The sequence below is a fragment of the Cheilinus undulatus genome, linkage group 2 (assembly GCF_018320785.1).
Source record: "Cheilinus undulatus linkage group 2, ASM1832078v1, whole genome shotgun sequence".
Lineage (NCBI taxonomy): Eukaryota > Metazoa > Chordata > Actinopteri > Labriformes > Labridae > Cheilinus > Cheilinus undulatus.
The window spans coordinates 35319675-35335125 of NC_054866.1; the positions used below are offsets into that span (position 1 = coordinate 35319675).

The 15451-nt window shown below is 39.1% G+C and overlaps 1 protein-coding gene across 1 annotated transcript in view; it reads left to right on the forward strand.

The window, feature by feature from the left end:
* The window catches only part of plch1 (phospholipase C, eta 1), a 117165-nt gene that overhangs the window by 89145 nt on the left and 12569 nt on the right, over window positions 1-15451 (forward strand). The window contains exons 12-19 of the mRNA XM_041796034.1: window positions 4491-4646; window positions 5330-5392; window positions 8741-8835; window positions 11044-11141; window positions 11233-11412; window positions 13102-13209; window positions 14897-15021; window positions 15185-15269. Of these exons, the coding sequence (XP_041651968.1) occupies window positions 4491-4646; window positions 5330-5392; window positions 8741-8835; window positions 11044-11141; window positions 11233-11412; window positions 13102-13209; window positions 14897-15021; window positions 15185-15269 (910 nt within the window). The remainder of the gene's footprint in view (window positions 1-4490; window positions 4647-5329; window positions 5393-8740; window positions 8836-11043; window positions 11142-11232; window positions 11413-13101; window positions 13210-14896; window positions 15022-15184; window positions 15270-15451) is intronic.

A 15451-nucleotide genomic window follows, 5' to 3' on the forward strand; every position in this document is an offset into this window, starting at 1 on the left:
AAACAGGACAGGTTTTTTTTTTATTCTGTAACACATTGCTTTTATGAAAAAGTATCTTAAAATAGATTATTTGAGATGCAAAGCTAATGTTACTTAACTTGATCTGAGTACTCTAACAAGATATTTTGTAACATCATAACCCCAACACTACCAAACTGCTCATTACCAGTGTTGGGGTAGGTACTCAAAAAAGTAATCCATTGCAGAGTTACATTACTTCATTACTCACAGCTAAAAGTAACTTGCTCTACTAGTGACATTGCTTTTGCATTACTTCTGGTCTCCTGGAGTTTCTGGAAATTAAAAATTACATTGCTAAACCTTACATATTCCCACATCAGTGTTATATAATGTAATGGCACTGTTTCATGCAGTTATAGGCTTACATGAGCGATGTCGACATAAAAAGTTACATGACAGGACTTGGTGCATGTGTGCTCGAGAATTAGTCAGCATTTGAGTATGTCCGTCATATGTTATTCTTAGTCATCTCATGTTGATAACGTCAACAAAAGATGATCGCTGCCTCCTGATAATTTCGCATGACACTACAATTAGCACAAATCCTTATTCTAATGGTGAGCCGCTGCATCTGAAGCCTGAAAAGCATGCATTGTTGGCCAGTTCAGTTTGATGAGTACACTCCCATCTCACACTCAAAGATTAAGGTCTCGTCTAGGCAGCGTCACAGCTTGATTTTCATTTGCATGCTTCAGAAGTTCACAAGTCAGGTCATTCAGGCTGGCTACTCTGTCTCCTGTGCACCTGATGCATGCATCTCATATGCAGAAAATGTAGATGCTAGATTTAGAACATGAAATCAAACAGGTGGCCCTCCATAGCGCTCACTATCCTTCTGGTAGTCCTCAGGCTCAAAAAGGCTGATGATCCCTGATCAAGAGAATAGAAGGCTCGCCTGTTTTTTTTTGCCAGCCACATGCTTCTCCAAAACAGACAGTAAAATGTTACATAGAGAGCCATGTTTACCTTATTTTAACGATTATGTATCTGGTAATGTCCACATCAGTGGAATATTTTTTTGCAATTTGTTTCCTGACAACCGTGATGAATGCCACAAGCCAAAATGGGCAAGCCTATCAAAATTGTTCTCTAAACCTCAACTTTTGCTAGAGGTCTCCATTGGTAGAATATGCCTCAGGAAGATGAACAAGTATGACTATACTTTTGGTTGGTAGTTTCCAAAGTAAAATCCCAGTTTAGCATTTTTGAGGAGTAACTCACCTTGTTTACAAAGAATGCTTTAATCCTGAATTCTTCCAAGCTCAGTTGTGCTATAGAATGAATCAGGTTGCAGGGAGATGCTATGAAAGTAAAAAGGTAAAAAATGTAAATTTTGCAAATATTCTATACAAGCTGCCATCATAGTAAATCAGTTAGGTGTGATAAAGAGCTTACAAGTGACTCAAGTAGATCTTTTTTCCCTCAGATCAGTTCAAAATATGGGAAACATGCAAGTTAGTCAGCAGAGACATGGCCCTTCTTCTCCACATATAGAATGAAACTTGATTGGTTATGATTATTCCAAGGGTTCTCCCAGAGACAATATTTTGCTAGAGCTAAAAAATATTTCAGGAAAATGGTGGTCTCAGACTGGCAGGAATTCACATTGGAGAATCAAATCTCTTACTTTGCATACAGACACACCATGCAGAGGTTGTATAATGGGCTCTTAATGACATTGTTGTGCCCAGAGTAATGATGCCACTAATTTAAGGGTAATGTTGCTGCTTGTAAACTTTTACTGATCATCGTGGCAGGACTGTTTAGGAACAATCAATGCTTAATGGTGCAGATATAAATATGACATCAATCCCAATCTCTGCTGAACTTTCTTCGTGACATCTTTAAAGTCATTTTTAATCCTGTTTATTTATATGCCAGGGTCCTTCTCGCCACATTTGAAGCAGGGAGACACTGCGTTATTTTCCAGATGGTTCAGTTGTGTAACCGAATATGGCATTATTCTCTCACATCTAGCTGGAGGCAGGGAGCCGCAGATGCCACTTTGGATGATCATTTCTGTTTTAAAACGGGTGGTGGCAGGTTTCCACTGATGAGAGGTTTTGTTTTGAGCTCATTAAAGCAGTGGGCTTTCACAGCAGTCAACACTGACTATGCTTTGATAGTGTGATGTAAGTCTTAGTATGTAAAGTCAAATACATATCCATATTTTCCCTTTCCTCATTTAGTAAGAAATACACTTTAAAGTATGATGATTTCATTAGCTGGTTTAAAATATATACCTTTGAGAATGAAACGTCTATGTTATAAAAAATATTATAGGCTAGTTATTGTAAGTTAATGTGGGGCAGCTGGGGCTAAATAGAGCTGATTGTCCAGAAGGTTGGGGGTTTGATCCCCTACCTCTGTAGTCGCAAGACACTGAACCCCAAATGTCTCCAGCTAAATAGCCGTATGATTGGATGCACTCTTAAAACTCAAATCTAAAAATGTGTCAAATCTTAAGTCAAAGATATGTCATTACTAAAAGTTTGGATGGTTTCACATTAGCAACCCAGATCTGAATGAACTTGACCCCAGAGTCCACTTCATTTGATTAGAGTGAACACAAGGGTACTGTACTCAGGCACAATACCCAAATCTGAAAAACAAAAAATAATACTTCAGTTGTTAGCAGTGAGTAATGTCTGCCTATGTAGTGTACCAACTTTTCTTGTTGAGTGTCTTGAAATAAGATGGACTTCATAAATTTTAAAAGTAAATTTAGTTTCAAGACACTCAACACATACATTTGGCTTGTCCCAAGGTCAGTTTTGTTTATTTACTTAAAATACAGGCCACATTTGTCTTTCAATATCCTGAAATGGGATGTTTATCTGAAAGTGTTTGGTTAATATGACTTCAAAGAAGTGTATTGAGATATTTTTGATTTTGAAATGACACCTGAATGTGGATTTTTCCAGCATCAGTAAGATGGTTCTAATGGCCAGTTTGGCACTTACCATGACAATGGCCGCCATATTTACCTCCGCCAAAGAGGTTATGTGATCGGCAGGGTTTGTTAGTTAGTTAGTTAGTCAGTTTGTCCATAACTCAAAAAGTTATGGACGGATTTTGATGAAATGTTCAGGAAATGTCAGAAATGGCATAAGGAAGAAACTGATTAGATTTTGGGAGTGATCCGGATCACCGTCTGGATCCTGGAATTTTTTAAAAGATTCTGTACAATTGGGAGATAGGGCTTATGGCGGAGGTCTGCGCTCTCCTAGTGCTTTTCTAGTTTATTTATTCATTCATTTGGATCCGAATTAGCCAACACCAAACTAGCAACTCTTCTTCCTGAGGTCCACACATACAAACACAGAAAATCAGCACAAATTAGAGTATTAAGATTCAAAGACAAAAAGGAGAAAGATAATAATAAGAGTCATGATTAAAACAACAGTAGTGACAACAGTTAAAAATAGAAACCAGTCAGGCTAAGATGAACCCACAGACAATCATAATCTCTCATGTGCCCATAGAAAAACTCAACAAAAATAGAGTTTGAAACACATCTGAAAAGTATTGTTTCCTCTTAAAGCAATGACTACAGTGACTCGTGATGATCTCAGTGGACACAAATGTGTTTAAGCCAATATGAATTTAATTTTCTTGAAAGAGAAAATTGTTCTTTAGCTGGATGCATTAATCTATAAGCAGACAAACCTTCTACTGAATGTCACCAGAGAAAGAAAACACAGTGAGGAGCAAAGAGCAGATTTATGCTCCTCTGTTACTTAAGGGGACAATACATTGGCTTCTTAAATCCTGATATTAAATATTTGATTTGTTGAGAGCACTGACTGACAGCAGACACTAATCCTCATAACGTTAAGTAACATCAACTAGTTAATTTTAGCTGATTAGCAGCACTCACCTATGCTTTTATGATAAAGAATTTCTTGTTCTTTATTTCCTAAATGCAGCATTATTTTTTTAAGCTAAAATGGGCAGTGCTAACCATGGTGCTAACTTAGTAGTCAGTGGCGGAAATCAAGTGACAGACAAATGTTTCCACAACTTACCAGGTGATCTGACCCCCTCACTCACTTTTCTGCCGTACAAGCTCCTTTTTATTCCTGCGCCGGTAGAACAGGCACATTATGTTGTATAGCTTGGGGAAGCTAATTCATGTGATTCGCACCATCCAAGATGAACTTGCATCTACTCGCATCTTTTCATTAACTCTCATGTAATTAATTTGCATGAATGATATTACTCATGTCTGTTGTGAACACAACAGTGGGTTTTAGATGTTTTCCATGTATCTCTTAAACTCTCTTCTACATTAATGGGCAAATATTGAACCATTGTACCCAGCTGGGGAGGAAGGTGTCAAAACTGCAGCATCATTTATTTCCCCAGCCTCTCCATCTCTTACCCAATATGCCGTTGAAGCCTTTATTTAAACTGCCTCCTTGCGTCTCTTCCTCCCTCACTTTCTAAATGACTCTTCTCTCATACAGGGCAACGGTAATCCCCAGGTGGAGTCTCACATCAGAAAGAAACTTGACTCCCTGCTGAAGGAGTCTCGGATCGGAGACAAAGAAGACACGGATAGTTTCAGCATCCGGGCTCTGCTCCGGGCGACGCACCAGGGCCTTCAAAAGAACCTGCGGCAGGTAGCGTCTTGAGGGAGTGTGTAGAGAGCTGTTCAGGGAGCTGAGTAATACTCTCAACAGATGGAGATAAAAGGGGGGAATAAAAGTAGGCCATGGTATTAGTCACAGAAGGAAAAGGAGGACATAGAGGAGTCGACTACACTGCAGCACCGGCAGGTGAATCACCCCCACATTAATGCACAGTCAACCAACACCTCCTCAGGCAACTCTGAGGGGACTGTAACATTCCCAGCAAGGTGTTGTTTCATGGAAAGCATGTCAAAACAGACAGAAAGAGATAAGAAACAAAAGTCTGCAGTGTTACTTAATATTTTATTCCCCTGCATTCCTCTCGTGCTATTAATAGAAGCTTCACTTTCCTGACAGGCTATTTAATGGAGTGGGCGTTTTTCAACAGGGTTTCCCGTTCCCTTTTTTTGTTCTCCAGCTTTTTCTGATCTCTCTGACTTCTTTCTGTAATTTGCCTTTTTCAATTTCCTCTTTTTTTTGTAAAACACAGCCTCTCTCTTTTAAGCTGTGATGTGCTTTACAGGCTAGCGTTTGCTGCAGCCCTCCTGGCTACTGAGCTGTAGGGTTTAAGTGTCTTGCTGGTTACTAATGTGGTTATAAAATACACGCCACACATATAAATGAACATAAACACTTTTATAAAGAATCTCTGAAGGTTTTGTCCTTGCTTCTAGAGCTCCAAAGGAGTTTTGAAGAAATCCCAGAGCAGATCCTTCATCACAACGCTCAAACAGAAGGTGAGTAGCATAGGAAGAACAACTTTATACCACATGAACTTATGGAGATAAACTCAAAGAGGTTCACCACAAGAAATGTAAGAAAATGTCTGTCCTTTTTACCTGACACTTTGACTGATCTGTTTGGGCTTTGATAACTACAAACTCAGCCTAAAGAGAAAATAGATGACTCACACTGAATAGAAAAATCATTAACTTTGTCAGCTGAAATGGAGCGTATTCTCTCATCATGCTCTTAGATGAATTGCAACTGCGGGAGCAAACACAAGCTAATGGTGCTGGAAACATAAAAATCAGCAACTGTCAACACTGGCATCCAAGTAATGCCCCTTTACTTTGTCTAGTGATGTAAAACCACAATCAAATAGTTAGAGCTGTTATTTTTTAGGCCAATAAGTGAGAAATGACCTCCAGAACTCAGGGGCTGTTTTAATAGTTTTAAGGCCCCAGGCAAAGAGGAATATGAGGTCTTTTTGCATAAAGCAGTCATAGCTAGAGAAGAGAAGTACTTTGAGGTATCCCTTTTCAATAAACAACACCCCAAAACTACATAACTAAAGAATATTATCAAATGTACACGGGCAGTACTTGATCATCACCTCTAGTGTGTTAGCTATTTTGTTGTGTGGTAGCAAAGTATCGACAGAAATTTTTTACCATGTTTTAAGCCATTTGAATAACCTTTTTCCTGCCCATTATGGCCACTTCAAATACATTTTTCCCACTTCCGTTTTTCATCTTTAAACCCATTTTAAAATCTTTAAATCATTTTCAAAAATTTTGCCATTTTAAAATTGGTTTTATAATTTGTTATCTCATTTTTGCTGCTTTTAATCTGATTTCACAGGCTTTTTTGACATTTCATGCCATTTTGCCACTTTTTAAACTCTCTTTGTCCCTTTTTCTGCCCATTTTGCACTTTGAGCCCACTTTTCACTTGCAGTTGCTTTTGCTAACTGTTAACCACGTTTTACTAAATTTTATGACCGTTTTTGGCATTTAAACTGAATTAAGCTATTTGTTACAACCATATTTGTCACTTTTTAACCATTTTTGCCACTTTTTGATCCTTTTTATAGCATTTTCTGTCCATTTTTGCTGTTTTTACCCATTTTTACTGCTTTTGAATCCATGAATTTTAAAATGCACTGGTTTACAAAAAACCTGAAAAAATAGTAAAGCAAATTAATATTTCTTGATTAATATGTCAAATTATAGTTATTTACTTGCATTCCTGAACAGAAAAACGAGTTTTAGTGGTTGAATGTTATGCTTGATTCATATCTGACTTCTCAGAGAAGCCCAGTGAGCCGGCTCAAATTTGGGTGAATTCAGTTTGAAATCCTTCATTCCTGTTCAAAATGGTAAAACGTGGAGAGCTCACTGAAAATGAAAGAGTCCGCATTAAAGCGCTTCATGATGCTGGATGGTCTTTGAGGCAAATATGACAGGTGGTCTAATAAATTTGTTAAGCACTGTATGTATATTTGTATATATATATATATCTTCTTTAAGAGTGGTTATTATTCAGGTAAAATAACTAAACTTTGGTTACCAGAGCTCATCATGGCCCGTGATTTACCATGGGTTCCCAGTTAAGCTGGACCCCAGAAAGCTCACCTCTTCTGCCCACCTTATGGACAGCCTTGCAACTGGTTCATAAATACACCTAAAAAAGCACTGCACTTCAGTTCAACTACACTTCAAAATCAAAGTCTCCTAGTATCAGTCAAACACTGAAATTCCTTACAGGAGTAGTTGAAAACTGAAATATTCCACATCTCAATAGTGAGTCAAACAAGTCAGATCTCTAAAAGAGCTTATATCCCAAACTTTGACTGAGGCTGAACAGACATAATAGGCTCTTTAAGTTGGGAGGGTTGCTCTTTAATGTGTGATGGTACGTATTATGCTTACACAGCGATTCAAATCCAGATGAGGGAATCCCAGAACTACTCTTTATGCAGTTTGAACCATTGAACTGTTTTCTGTATGCACTAAGGTGTGCCCATACAAAGCAATCAGGATGCTCATATGCACATGCCCAAACAGTTATAAATCCATGTTAAAACATTTAATAAATGCACAAATGTTTATTTTTCAACATAAAGAACGGACAGTACATAACGACTTGTAGTCTTATTGCTAGTCTGTCCTCTATCTTATAAATGCAAGGATCCTCTCTTAATGCATTTCCCAATATTGTGAATTATTTATTCTCTCTCCACCTGAATTACTCTCAGGGTAATGCAGCTTTTAAGTTCTGCTGAAAATCTAAATGTTGCAAAAGCGCACCAGAAGCATCAACTTTTCCGTAGGGGTACAATTAAACCGTCCACTGAGTGTGTTATTTAAACATATCTTGTCTGTGTCATGTGCCACTTTTCCAATTAGCATCACTTTAGGAGGCAGAAAAGACGCTTCCTCCCTGCTCTCTATAGATAAATCTTTCATGAAGTGACACATTGAAAATGCATTGAAAAGGAGCCTTTGTAGTTTCCTTTAGCTTGTGGTGGGTCGCAGAATCATAATTAAGACTGCAACGCTTATCTTCTAATTGTATAGGGAGATCAGTGAATGTATGCATTATGAATATCGCTAAATTACACATGCTGATCTTGATTTTGGTATGAGTTTGTCCTTCGGAGAGCTGCTAATGGTTTTAGCTGTTCTTGTGACAGGATTATATATAAGTCTGGGCATCAGTGTTGCATGTATATGGTCGTTTCAGGTTCCAACATTATCTCCCTCTTTCAATTTCTTCCTCTATCCACAAGCTCCTTTTTAACTCCCTCTAACCTCCTCTCGGTTTACCCACTCACATCTTTTCTACTTTCTTTTATGCATCCCTTTTGCATATTGTGCAACCTCCCACATGTGTGTTGTGTGTGCCTGTGTGTATAGTATATGCCTGTATGCATGGGTGCATTTAATCTGTTGGCAAGCAGTCTAAAGCCTGTAATTACTGTGACCCTCATCCCCTTTGTAACTCCACTTTAGCACCGATAAAGATGTTGGGGGGAAAAAAGCAACACTAAATATAATTACATATGTGACAGCTAGAACACCCACCAACATGCACAAACACAGACACAAACAGCTTCTATGATAACAGCACTGTTTCTAAGCCACACAGAAACACCTACAGTTTGCTTCAGAGACATCATGAACAACCCCTGCCCTCTAAAGATCTCATACACTGTGAGTCTGTGTAGGTGGCATCATGTATGATGTGTATTTATAACCAAAGACAAAAACATAGGCCACATACTCTTCTGCTTTACCACCAGTATCAAATCTTTGTTGTGGTGTAACTTGTGCTTTTCTTTCATTTCTTTGTTTTCCCAGAGGCACTCCAAATCCAGGCTGACATGCCAAAGCGTTGAGAAGGAAGAGGACAGTCAGGAGAAGTCAGGAAGGGAGGCCGGAGGACAGTTTAACAGGTGACCTTTTACCCCCTGTATCACAACACTGACTGACCGAGGGGCTTGATAGGGTTTGACCAAAAGAGTATGAAGCAGGCCAATAGAGGAGAAAGAAGACAAAACCCTCAAGTTGGTAAACAAAGGCTGCCAGTGGAACGATTAGCTCAGATGTAACTTAAAGACACGGTATGTAAGATTCCACCACCAAGGGACTATTGACCAAAACATTAACACAGTGTGATGAGTACAGACAGTGCTGCTGTTCTGCATTGAGGACTCTACATAAAAACAGCACTCAGTATGGTATATTTACTCGACTAAAATTAGATGTGACATAGGAATTGTCATTTTTTAGAATTAATATAGACATTTCAGATATTTCACTCTAAACCAAGTTTGACATAACCTGACACGCCACATGAATGCGTTTCACACATCCATCTGGTAAACCTTCCACAGACAGCGTTTGGGAAAGGGCAGAGCCTTTGAAAAAAACTTGGAGGGTGATTGGTGAAACATTCTGTCTGTCACATCTTCACAGGCAAATCAGAGCAACAAAACACGTGACATCGTAGCCCCAAACCAAGGTGCGCCTCTACCAAGTAAACTCCATAGAGAACTGCATAAACGCGAACCATGGTGACTGTAGACATGTCAATACACAACTTTTGTCATTTTTGAAAAGAACACAACTCAATGCTGTTCTTTGTTCTTCTTTTTACGAAGAAATGCCGTTAAGTTCTGATAAAATTGAAGCTTTAGCAGCATCCATGCTAATCTCTTTTGCCATAATTGCACCTGCCACTGCTCGCTGCTTGCACATGTCACGGCTCCGCCGCGCCCAAAAGTACTGCACCTCAGGCTTATTTCAAGTGGACTGATGTTGTTTTTGATGTTAGAGACATTGGCACCATGAGTGGAGTAATCCACTGAGTTAGAGTTCCTGCCTGTGACCTTAGGTGTTCTTAAAGGATGCATAGAGTGTATTCTTTATCAGTGTGCATTGCCTTGCTTTGAGGTTGACTTACTGCTTTGTTCTTGCCACACACCCTCCTTGCCTCAGAACTTAAAGGAAACTTTTAATTAAATACTTTTGACTTGTACTTGAGTAGCTTTATAGACCAGTACTTTCACTTTTATTTTGTATATTTTGAGCAGGGTAACTGTATTTTGACTTGAGTACAGAAGTTGTGTTCTCTAGTATAACATAGAACTGAGCAGTAAAGATACACCTAGACAACTGACCCAGTGGAATCAATACCTGATCTAGTCATTCGAGTCAGGCTTGCGTTGGTGCCGTCCTAGACGGGATCCAAATGTAGTGGACAGAAAAAAGAGCTAGTTGCTCATGGTGGAGTGTAAATCAAAAGAAAGATATATACATGTCAAGTACTTTGTGTTTATTCTCACTGCAGACTACTTCACTAAATGTTTCTTTCCCAATATCTGTCACTTGAGCTTTTTATTTGAGTTTATTTGAACTGCATAAAAATACACCTCTGTGTCCATTTATTGCCAGCCTCCTCCGCTGTGGTTGATATCATGGAGTCATGGGCAACTATTGCATTAGATTAACATAATAACCAAATGACATCTCATAACAAATAGAAATAAATCCCGCTGCAAATCAGAATTCAATACTCTTTTCCCCATTCATACTTTTATTATGAACTTGATCTGATTCACCAATGAAGAAGAACAAAATCTAATTGAATCCATTTTCCTCAGCTGCATGAATATACCCCTGTTGTCTTTCACACATTCATTGTCCACCTTTGCTTCATTTCTGCTCTTTCTTTGTGTGAGAGCACTGGGCAAGACATTTGGAAATTCAGCTGTTTTCCTCCTTCAGTCGCTCCCTGTGCATTAGACCTTTGTCTGCTTTTGTCCTCATTTCTGGTTTTATATTCATGAATGCATGTCCTCAGGAAGTGTCACAGTGCAGATTCCTATGGGCAGGCAGATCTTAGTGACTGTGTGCAAAAATGCATGCATGGCTTTGTAACTCTTCATAGCTGCACATGCTCATGTTTATGTTGAGCTCTTCCTGTGGTTTCCCTCACTGATGGGCATCCCTCTTTTGGTGTTATTTAACACTGTAAATTTTTAAAAGATAGATTGTGAGATTTTTCTTCATTCTCTACACGTCTTATATATCCTTAAAAAAATCTCACCCACTCTCCTCTGCTTATCTCTTTTGCTTTTGTTGTCTGGCTTTTATTTTAGGGGTGGACGAAAGAGAAAGACAATGAAGCTGAGTCGAGATCTGTCAAATCTAGTGGTGTTCACCAACTCTGTTGCCTCACAGGAGTGTCTGAATGAAGGTAATACACAAAAGCTCACACGCCCTGATCCAAATAGTCACATCGCTACCTTTGTGACATTTTTTATCCCTAACCTTACGTTTGTCTTCAGGTACTCCAGGTGATGTTTTGTCATTCAGTGAGACCAGAGCACAATCCCTGGTCAATCACAAAACAGAACAGTTCCTGGCTTTTAACCAGAGGCAACTGTCACGGATTTATCCCTCAGCCTATCGCATCGACTCGTCCAATTTCAACCCCCAGTTCTATTGGAACGTGGGCTGTCAGCTGGGTAAGGCGGCTGTCTGTCACTCTGAGCCTTTGACATGCATGGAGATTGTCCATTAATGAAAACACCAGGTGCCTTGCCTTTAGCCAGATAACTGCCACTGCAAATTAATGACAGAGTGTTCCACATGTGTGCAAATAAATGCAGCAATTTCTGCACAGTTCATTCATGCATAACGCTTCATGTAGTTTGCTTGTGGTAATGTGTGCAGAGGCAAGATTGTATATTGTATAAAAATTGGCTGGAAATAGTAAGGATCACTGACACAATAATGTTTAAATAAGTTAAATAATTGAAAAAGAGCAAGGCTTTATCTAACGTAGAAAATAACTGCCAGATAACCCAAGATCCCCCAAACTCCGGCCTCTGCTTTCATGTAATGTGCCGTATTGTTTTCTGAAATTACTGTTAGAAGAAAGTTTTAAATACCCCACAGAATAGTAACTAAAGGAAAAAGAAGCATACACAACAAATGCCAATTTCTGCACTTGTTTTCTTTGAAGCAGCTCAATAATTTACTCCCTCTGATCTATTTACTTGCTGCCTTGTTCATCTTTTTCCTAATGAAGGTTTCAAGGTAGCACAGGCGCATGGGCTTAATGAATAAATGAATGACTAGATTAAAGGGGATATTTTCTGAATGAAAAATCAATGAGAAATACAGACACAAAGATGCCACTCTAAATTGCTTTGGGGTTTTCAATTTTTTTTGTCAAAGACTATTAATCATTCCTTATGATGCCACACAGTTTGTAGCTGTTGGGAAAGGTTTGGAGAGGTGCTAGAATATCTGATCTGTACTGTTCTACTTTTTGCACCCTTCTGCTGGAGTACTATCTGACCCTTAAGAGTAGAGCTAGACCCACTGCAGTCCATTAACTGATCAAAAGTATCTCTGCTTTCTGTGTGACAGGGATCATTCGTCAAAAACATACTTATAAAGGAAACTATAATACATTTGTTTGCAAAAACCTATGTTAGGTACTGGATTGAAATAATAATTTACTTGAATACAATAAGTCAAGAACCATAGTGATGTGTCATTCACAAATGAGCCAGATCTAAGAGCCTCCTCTAATATGTGAACAACAGGAGCTGACTCCTTTGAGAATTGTTTTCCTTTTTACCCACGCCGATGAAATCAGCAGAGGGTTATGTAAAGGGTTCCGTATCTTTGTTTGTGTCTTTGTTTGTATGTGTACAAGATAACTTGAGAACGGAAAGTCAGATCTTCACCAAACTTTCAGGGAATATTGGGATAGTGACAGGGAAGAATCGATTAGATTTTGGTGATGATCCACGCACCCATTCGTTTTTTCTCAGACTTTGAAATTTTAAACACCATAGTAATCAATGGGAGCGTAAGTTCCCAGGTGGCGCTGCTTAGGCGTGGGTCTGCTGCCTCAGACAGCCATTCTAGTTTCCTGATGTCAAGAGCTTAATCATGTTAACAAGGAATTGTGTGGGGGTAAGTGGGTAAGCTGTGGTAGCAGAAGCAAGATCAGAGTTTCTTGTATCAAACTGTGCCAGACTGTACTGAACCAAACCAGACTGCTTGGTGGAAATTCACCTTTATGTTTATATTACACCAAACATCAATACAAGATAGATAAGAAAATAAATGTTGAATATAGATAGAGATTCTGCAATACTTGGCAACCGAATAAATGTTATGTATTTTTTCTCTTTTAGTTGCTCTGAATTACCAGACAGAGGGCCGGATGATGCAGCTCAACAGAGCCAAATTTATGGTGAATGGAGGGATTGGCTACGTCCTCAAGCCTCCTCCCATGTGTAAAGGTACTGGAACAAATAGATAGCACACACACAAACAGAAACAAATACAAGGATTCAAATCTGTGTTTGTTACCATAAATAAAAGCTGATGGTCCTGTGAGGAGAGTTTTCCGGATTTAATAGTGGGTAAAGGAATTCTGATGTCTCTTTATGACAAGAAAGGAAAACCACACCATCTGTGAGAAGATTGATTATTTCCATATAAATTAATTTTTAATGCCTGAAAGTGCTGCCAAAGGCGAGTTTCAGACGGTTATTTACTTCAACTTGTTGAAACAGCTGTTTTTAAACATCTATTAAGACAAAGATTTGATGAGATTTGGATGATTTTGACTGTTAAAAGAACAGGGAAAATACTTTTTTGATAAAAACACCTATGGTATTTCATTATATTTATTGAGTTTGGCTGACTTTTACCTGGGAATAAAAGGCCTGGTTTATGGTTCTCTGTATACTTCTGAACATAAATTAGATAGCAGAGGATGTTATGTAAGTGACCATCAGTTTTAACAAATCCCATTCATACACATTACACACCAGTTATGCCTCCATTGTAATTCAGTGGAGGACAATTTGACCTCTGCACATCTTGACTCCAAAATGACCTCTTTTTCATCATCTCTTGGACATAAATATGCCCTGAAAGACTGTGGATGCTACCGCTAAGCCAGTGCTTCTCAAACTTTTTTTTTATTGAACAAGGGGGAATTTTCAAGCCCCACCTGGCTCAATCACCCCAACAAAAATCCTGACAAATTACACATTTTTAAATTTATTGAACTAACACCAAGTAATGTAGGAGACCATTTGTGCCTGACAGGTAACTGATGTTACCTTTACCATGCGTAGTTCCTGCTGTCGATACTCAGTGACTTTTCTTTTAAAGAAATCCAGTGGCTTGGTGATGTGACTGGGGTGTGTTGTCTCCAGGTGTCTCCTCAATTTGTTGGGCCTCATGCTGTCTGCTGCTAACGGTTTCAGACACAGAACACACACGGGTCTCTCCTCTGCCCCCACCACTGCTACCGTGAATCCAAACCCTAGATAACTATCATCATCATTTCTTTTTGGTTGGCTTTTTTGTTGACTTGCCCATCTGTCTTGTGTGAGTGCGATGCCGCTGGCTCGCCAACCTTGGTGGTCTGTGTCACAAATCTATCCATATTGCTCAGAGTAGCCTGCTGCCTTGTTGTGTGAAAGTTTGTTTTGTTGCGCTGCAGTTAACATGCCGATGTCAATCATTAGTTTTTCACTTTAGTTCCAGGTTAGATTTTTCTCCCAGTTGCCTACCTTATGCTGTTTAATAATTTATTGTTCTTTTAATTTCAGCTAAATGTAGGCTATTGTGTGTGGGCGTTTTGTTTCGAGTGAATGATCTTTATTGTCAAGAAAGAAAGACGCATTAAATTGAATATTTCCTCCCATGTGTCGCGCCCCACCTGTCATGTCTCCATTCCCCACCAGTGGGTCACGCCCCACACTTTGAGAATCACTGCGCTAAGCCAACAATTGTAGCCAACCATATAAGTATACAGTATTACCCCATCATTTAAGAAATGGGTGTATTTTTCCAGTCCTTTAAATCTGAAAAATATCCAGAACATATTGAGCATTTAGAAAAGATTGGATTACAGGATTGAGTGATGACATAAATGACAGTTCTTGCTCTGCTGTCTTTCATTCCCTCCAGGCTCGTTCAACCCATTCAGTGATGACCCGCTTCCAGCTTACCCCAAGAAGCAGCTCATTCTCAAGATCATTAGCGGACAACAGCTGCCCAAACCACCAGACTCCATGCTGGGGGATCGAGGAGAGGTACCCAAAACATTCTCCGTCTGTCCCTCTGTCTGTCATGCATGTAAACAAACAGACTCGCACTCGACCTCTCTGAGATTTTCAGCTGTCTTTAGCAGAAACATATGCAACTCATAAAAATGAAATGTGATTTTTTTTTTTTTTTATCTTTCCCCTCTGTCAGATTATCGATCCATTTGTTGAAGTGGAGATCATCGGCCTGCCAGTTGATTGCTGCAAGGAACAGACGCGAGTTGTTGATGACAACGGTCAGACACACACAAATCTATCTGAGCACATCGCAATGCAGTGCAGTCACTCACCAGCTGAGGAAGATTGCTCAGAATGACTGTGATCAATATAATGATAATCATGCATCAAATTACAACAAGAAAGGGCCAGTATGTAGTGATGAACCGAGGGAAAACTATCATTAAACATGCAGCTTTCC